The following is a 7,431-nucleotide window of genomic DNA, read 5'->3' on the forward strand; positions in this document are numbered from 1 at the left end:
CCCCCCGTCTTCTCCCCCCGTCTTCTCCCCCCGTCTTCTCCCCCCGTCTTCTCCCCCCGTCTTCTCCCCCCGTCTTCTCCCCCCGTCTTCTCCCCCCGTCTTCTCCCCCCGTCTTCTCCCCCCGTCTTCTCCCCCCCGTCTTCTCCCCCCGTCTTCTCCCCCCGTCTTCTCCCCCCGTCTTCTCCCCCCGTCTTCTCCCCCCGTCTTCTCCCCCCCGTCTTCTCCCCCCGTCTTCTCCCCCCGTCTTCTCCCCCCGTCTTCTCCCCCCGTCTTCTCCCCCCGTCTTCTCCCCCCGTCTTCTCCCCCCGTCTTCTCCCCCCGTCTTCTCCCCCCGTCTTCTCCCCCGTCTTCTCCCCCCGTCTTCTCCCCCGTCTTCTCTCCCCGTCTTCTCCCCCCGTCTTCTCCCCCGTCTTCTCCCCCCGTCTTCTCCCCCGTCTTCTCCCCCCGTCTTCTCCCCCCGTCTTCTCCCCCCGTCTTCTCCCCCCGTCTTCTCTCCCCCCGTCTTCTCCCCCCGTCTTCTCCCCCGTCTTCTCCCCCCGTCTTCTCCCCCCGTCTTCTCCCCCCCGTCTTCTCCCCCCGTCTTCTCCCCCCGTCTTCTCCCCCCCGTCTTCTCCCCCCGTCTTCTCCCCCCGTCTTCTCCCCCCGTCTTCTCCCCCCCGTCTTCTCCCCCCGTCTTCTCCCCCCCGTCTTCTCCCCCCGTCTTCTCCCCCCCGTCTTCTCCCCCCGTCTTCTCTCCCCCCGTCTTCTCCCCCCCGTCTTCTCCCCCCGTCTTCTCCCCCCGTCTTCTCCCCCCGTCTTCTCTCCCCCGTCTTCTCCCCCCGTCTTCTCCCCCCGTCTTCTCCCCCCGTCTTCTCCCCCCCGTCTTCTCCCCCCGTCTTCTCCCCCGTCTTCTCCCCCCCGTCTTCTCCCCCCGTCTTCTCCCCCCGTCTTCTCCCCCGTCTTCTCTCCCCCCGTCTTCTCCCCCCGTCTTCTCCCCCCGTCTTCTCCCCCCCGTCTTCTCCCCCCCGTCTTCTCCCCCCCGTCTTCTCCCCCGTCTTCTCCCCCCGTCTTCTCCCCCGTCTTCTCCCCCCGTCTTCTCCCCCCGTCTTCTCCCCCCGTCTTCTCCCCCCGTCTTCTCCCCCCGTCTTCTCCCCCCGTCTTCTCCCCCCGTCTTCTCCCCCCGTCTTCTCCCCCCCGTCTTCTCCCCCCGTCTTCTCCCCCCGTCTTCTCCCCCCGTCTTCTCCCCCCGTCTTCTCCCCCCCGTCTTCTCCCCCCGTCTTCTCCCCCCGTCTTCTCCCCCCCGTCTTCTCCCCCCGTCTTCTCCCCCCGTCTTCTCCCCCCGTCTTCTCCCCCCGTCTTCTCCCCCCGTCTTCTCCCCCCCGTCTTCTCCCCCCGTCTTCTCCCCCCGTCTTCTCCCCCCGTCTTCTCCCCCGTCTTCTCCCCCCGTCTTCTCCCCCCGTCTTCTCCCCCCGTCTTCTCCCCCCGTCTTCTCCCCCCGTCTTCTCCCCCGTCTTCTCCCCCCGTCTTCTCCCCCCCGTCTTCTCCCCCCGTCTTCTCCCCCCGTCTTCTCCCCCCGTCTTCTCCCCCCGTCTTCTCCCCCCGTCTTCTCCCCCCCGTCTTCTCCCCCCGTCTTCTCCCCCCGTCTTCTCCCCCCCGTCTTCTCCCCCCGTCTTCTCCCCCCCGTCTTCTCCCCCCGTCTTCTCCCCCCGTCTTCTCCCCCCCGTCTTCTCCCCCCGTCTCGTCCCCCCGTCTCGTCCCCCCGTCTCGTCCCCCGTCTTCTCCCCCCCGTCTCGTCCCCCCGTCTCGTCCCCCCGTCTCGTCTCCCCCCGTCTTCTCCCCCCGTCTCGTCCCCCCCGTCTCTCTCCCCCGTCTTCTCCCCCCCGTCTCCCCCCGTCTTCTCCCCCCGTCTCCTCCCCCCGTCTCCTCCCCCCGTCTTCTCCCCCCGTCTCTCCCTCCCCCCGTCTCCTCCCCCCGTCTTCCTCCCCCGTCTCCTCCCCCCGTCTTCTCCCCCCCGTCTCCTCCCCCCGTCTCCTCCCCCCGTCTCCTCCCCCCGTCTTCTCTCCTCCCCCGTCTTCTCCCCCCGTCTTCTCCCCCCGTCTCCTCCCCCCGTCTTCTCCTCCCCCCGTCTTCTCCCCCCGTCTTCTCCCCCCCGTCTTCTCCCCCCGTCTTCTCCCCCCCGTCTTCTCCCCCCGTCTTCTCCCCCCCGTCTTCTCTCCCCCCGTCTTCTCCCCCCGTCTTCTCCCCCCGTCTTCTCCCCCGTCTTCTCCCCCGTCTTCTCCCCCCGTCTTCTCCCCCCGTCTTCTCCCCCGTCTTCTCCCCCCGTCTTCTCCCCCCGTCTTCTCCCCCCCGTCTTCTCCCCCGTCTTCTCCCCCCGTCTTCTCCCCCCGTCTTCTCCCCCCGTCTTCTCCCCCCGTCTTCTCCCCCCCGTCTTCTCCCCCCGTCTTCTCCCCCCCGTCTTCTCCCCCCGTCTTCTCCCCCCGTCTTCTCCCCCCGTCTTCTCCCCCGTCTTCTCCCCCCGTCTTCTCCCCCCGTCTTCTCCCCCCCGTCTTCTCCCCCCGTCTTCTCCCCCCGTCTTCTCCCCCCGTCTTCTCCCCCCGTCTTCTCCCCCCCGTCTTCTCCCCCCGTCTTCTCCCCCCCGTCTTCTCCCCCCCGTCTTCTCCCCCCGTCTTCTCCCCCCGTCTTCTCCCCCCGTCTTCTCCCCCCGTCTTCTCCCCCGTCTTCTCCCCCCGTCTTCTCCCCCCGTCTTCTCCCCCCGTCTTCTCCCCCCGTCTTCTCCCCCCGTCTTCTCCCCCCGTCTTCTCCCCCCCGTCTTCTCCCCCCGTCTTCTCCCCCCGTCTTCTCCCCCCCGTCTTCTCCCCCCCCCGTCTTCTCCCCCCGTCTTCTCCCCCCGTCTTCTCCCCCCGTCTTCTCTCCCCCCCGTCTTCTCCCCCCCGTCTTCTCCCCCCCGTCTTCTCCCCCCGTCTTCTCCCCCCCCGTCTCGTCCCCCCGTCTCGTCCCCCCGTCTCCTCCCCCCGTCTCCTCCCCCGTCTCCTCCCCCCGTCTCCTCCCCCCGTCTCCTCCCCCCGTCTCCTCCCCCCGTCTCTCCTCCCCCCGTCTCCTCCCCCCGTCTCCTCTCCCCCCGTCTCCTCTCCCCCGTCTCCTCTCCCCCCGTCTCCTCTCCCCCCGTCTCCTCTCCCCCCCCGGTCTCCTCTCCCCCCCCGTCTCCTCTCCCCCCCCGGTCTCCTCTCTCCCCCGTCTCCTCTCCCCCCCCCGTCTCCTCTCCCCCCCGTCTCCTCTCCCCCCGTCTCCTCTCCCCCCCGTCTCCTCTCCCCCCCGTCTCCTCTCCCCCCGTCTCCTCTCCCCCCGTCTCCTCCTCTCCCCCCGTCTCCTCTCCCCCCCCCGTCTCCTCTCCCCCCCGTCTCCTCCTCTCCCCCCCCGTCTCCTCTCCCCCCCGTCTCCTCTCCCCCCCCGTCTCCTCTCCCCCCGTCTCCTCTCCCCCCGTCTCCTCTCCCCCCCCGTCTCCTCCCCCCCTCGTCTTCTGTAGCTGTAGCTCCAAAATCGCACCAAGGAAAAAAAATCTGAAACTTGAGACATAGCAAGTACTCCTCATGGGGAATGAGTGGTTTTTTTATGACGTCAAAAGGTACCTTCGTTCTGACCTCATAATTGCAAATGTAGAACATGACATCCGATCAGTATGAACATTTTTGTGGATCATCCAGGGATAAAATGGTCCACAAAATTTTTGATGACATCATCTGTCACATGATTCGGCTGCCATGTTTTTTTTTTTTTTAATTTTATCTAAAATAACCTTCAAAAATCTTCTTCGAAATGGCTGAACAGATTGAGGCGAAACTTTACACGTATGATTGCCTATCCATGAGAAACAAAAGGTTCACACATATGATGTCATAGGTCACACGGTTTGGCAGCCAGATTGGATTTACCCCAAAACATATTTTAAAAATCTTCTTCTTCAGAACAGCGAGACAGAGCGAGGGGAAACTTCACACAGATGTTCCCCAAGGCATGTGTGTTCAAGGTTGTTAAGGAATAATTGATGGTTATTCACATGGTTTGTCGCATGTCATTAAGTCACATGATTTGGTAGCCATATTGGATTTAAGAAAATATTCAATAATGTTTTCTTTGGAACCGCTTACTCAATTGATGTGAAACTTCACAATTATGATCTCGTCGTGATGTAGAATACATGTTTTAAATTTAAACTTGATCAGACATGTGGTCTGGCATCCAGAATTTTTTTTTTTGGATCTGGGTTCTTTTATTAAATATATTTTATTTTATTTTTTAATAACGCTCACTTTGTTGCACCTGGATGGGTTTGAGGGTAGAGGAGTAGCGGCTAAAACATGAATCCTATCCAGGTTCCTCCTGATGACCATCTTTTCTATTTGCTTGTTCGGGTTCATTCTGATTACTCCACTGCAGGACTGTACCTGCTTGATCTTCCATTTGATTTGAATTTATTTTAATCCCATTCTGAAGTCGATTGAATCCCATTCTGGGTCAGGGTCAGGTGTCCGATCAAAGCATCTTGGTACCCGTTCATCACTGCCAGCAGTTACTGTATAAAGTAGCAGTTCTAATTGTGTCATTAATTACGTAACACTCCAGTCGACAAACGCCACACAAAAGAAATCCTGGCGAGGGTCCGCAATCTCTGGTTGCTCTTTTTGTAGTTTCAATTGTGTTCATCCAACAGGAAACTTTTGCCAGTGATTTGCCGAACGCTGCCGTTGATGCCACAGAATCACCTTACAATATACAAAAAATGCAATACTTTGGAATAAGAGTTATTAATTGTGGGATAATTGGGATACTATGTATTCTTTTGGATTCAACTTGAGCAGAGGTGCCAGCACACTACGTTCAGATATCTCGATGAAAGTCCATTTGGAGGTGGAATTTCTTTGGACTTGGGGACTGCATACGGATGTTTTCAAAACAGAGATCTGAGGCTCATGAACCTGTAATCGCAGCATTAAGCATATCCATGCAAGCCTGGCCAACCTGTTGACGTTATGCTTGTGGTGGCTGCAGTAGAATTCCAGTGGAAAAGCCATTTTATGTAACATCATTGATATTGTTGTGTTGGAATGATATCAATTGTAATTTTCACCTTCGTTTGTACCTCTCTGAAGGAAAGAAAAGAATTGGACCGACGTTATCTCCTGTTCCTTCAAAGCAGTCACGAGGTGAAGCACAACATCCAGCGCCGCCTGCTCTGGCTCAAGTCCAACCACAAGAACCTCACAGACCACTTCCTGTTGGAGCAAACCCTCATGAAATGCATTTTCAGGTCCCTCCACCACATCTTCTTCCTTTCAACCAAAATGGAGTTCCTCCACACAATGCAAACGGTGGTGGTGTGGATGGAAATAGAGTTTTTGTACCACAACAACAGTGGGCTCTTGATAACCAACGTCGTAGGATAGAACGACGGCAACATTGGCCAAGGCAATTTCAACCACAGGTTGACGTTAATCCTTTACCAAACCGTGCTATCGAGCGGCCGCACCATCAGCTGCAACACTGGCAGCACCATTGGCAGCACTATGCATTTCTTCATCATCAAGGTGGGCCGCAGGATTGGCAGTTCTACGGGCCGCAGGATTGGGGGCGCCACGGGCCGCAGGATTGGGGGCGCCACGGGCCATCTCTGTAAGGCGAGGTTTTCTTGATTCATCCACTCTTCTTTTTAAAGCAGTCTTCGTACGTCTCATGTGTGAGCAATCACAGGATTGGCTTTGATTTTGAATGCAATCTTATCTGTTTATCCATAATCCGTTTCACAAAAGCATTCCACATCAGTGAGCACTTTGTTTTTCTCATTGTTTGTGGTTTAGTGTTTGTGTGATGCTCAACCAAAAATGGGTAGTTGCCATTCGCTCTGCTCTCTTTCGGTCTCTGTCTCTGTCTCTGTCTTGGCATCGATCGTTGTTGGTTGTTTTTGTTTTTGCACTTTTCTTCTTGAAGCACCAACGACCTCGATGACGTTCATTCTCAATATCTCTTGTTGGAATGATCCACTCGGCTCTCTCGACGCGTCTTGGTCATGCTTTTTATTTGGCTTGTTTTATTTTTGAGATCCCGGATCCAACTGTGAAGACGGTTTCTGTTTGAGAGCAATTTCCATGTCATCCGGGTGATCCTTCCCTTGACTACCTCAAATGCTGTTTGATCATTGACCCGGCACTAAGTGCTCGGTTGTCGGTCGTTTTTGGCTTGTAAAGTAGACCTTATTGTGGGTATAACAATTTGGTTAATGAAAGCTGTGCTTTTTACTCTGTAACATTAATAAAGAGAATTTGCCTTTCGCTGAAACCAATGTACCTGCAATGGCACATCAAACTGACAGATTCAGTCACCTGACCGCTGACGGTGGGAAGGGGAGGTTGATGCGTCCCATGCTTCACCTTAACAGCCTTGAGGTTCATCATGCTGAAAGAATGTTTGGTCCTGTTGAAATCGAAGAGCCAATGGCCAAACTAAGCCTTTCAAAAAATTTTTTTTTTTTTTGCAAGACCAACATTTGGTGGCCGAATGGCTCGGCAAGTCGAACGGACTCTCGTGGCCTTCCGAAGGCCGAAGCAACGCTCCGCGATTTGCAGCGACCGTTGCAGCCACGATCGTTTTTACCAGCAAACCGATTACCGATTCTTCGATGCACATGCACCAAGAAAGGTAAACAAAAGGAAAGTTCTGCACCAACAACATTGAAATGAAAAACCACTTCGGCGGCAACCATTAGGCCGAGCTTCAAACGGTTGGCAGTGGCAGTTGGCCTTGCACAAGTGCGAACAGTACTCTAATACAGCCGAATGAGCAACAGGTGTGAGGAATACAAGGCCCCAAAGCCTAAACAAGTTAATTTACATCATAGAAAGTAAAAATCTAGAATATTGAATAAGAACATTTTCATCTATTTATACTGAACAAAAATATAAACGCACCAACCTAAATATCTAAGTCACGATTGCCATTATGGGTAAATGGTCAAACCGATGATATGTTTGAGCAATGGTTCCTTTGTTTTGCTCAAGACAGATGTTTCCATTGAAATTGACCACTCTGAGTGTGTGGACTCACACGTTGAGTAATCCTTCCCATGAGCACCATGGGGCTTGACAGAGTGATGGTCAGTGAGCGTGACCAGGACACAAACACTCCCTATAGCTTGCCCTATAAAAGGCCTCCCCAAAATGTGGACTTGTGCCAAATGTCAACATGCCACAGATGTCACAAATCTTGAGGGAGCGCGCCATTGGCATGCTGAATGCTGGGACGTCAGTACGGGCCGTTGCAGCACACTTCAATGTCCACCACTCCACCATTAGCCGCCTGAGAACGCGCCTCAGAGAGACTGGAAGCACCGTGAACCGCCCACATGCCCGGCGACCACGTGTGACCACCGCCGGTCAGGATCGTCACATGAGGCTGCAACAT

The 7,431-nt window shown here is 56.3% G+C and overlaps 1 protein-coding gene across 9 annotated transcripts in view; it reads left to right on the forward strand.

Annotated features, from left to right (window-relative positions):
• The window catches only part of RNF216 (ring finger protein 216), a 101,247-nt gene extending 94,938 nt beyond the window's left edge, over positions 1 to 6,309 (forward strand). For all 9 annotated transcript variants that reach the window (XM_085893282.1, XM_085893281.1, XM_085893283.1 and 6 more), the window contains one exon: positions 5,127 to 6,309. In XM_085893282.1, coding sequence (XP_085749408.1) covers positions 5,127 to 5,650 — 524 coding nt within the window. In that variant the 3' untranslated portion in view covers positions 5,651 to 6,309. The remainder of the gene's footprint in view (positions 1 to 5,126) is intronic.
• The last annotated feature ends 1,122 nt before the right edge of the window (positions 6,310 to 7,431 follow it).

Source organism: Eptatretus burgeri, chromosome 8 (genome assembly GCF_056783735.1).
Source record: "Eptatretus burgeri isolate ZD-2024b chromosome 8, Ebu_testis_v1, whole genome shotgun sequence".
Taxonomy (NCBI): Eukaryota; Metazoa; Chordata; class Myxini; order Myxiniformes; family Myxinidae; genus Eptatretus; species Eptatretus burgeri.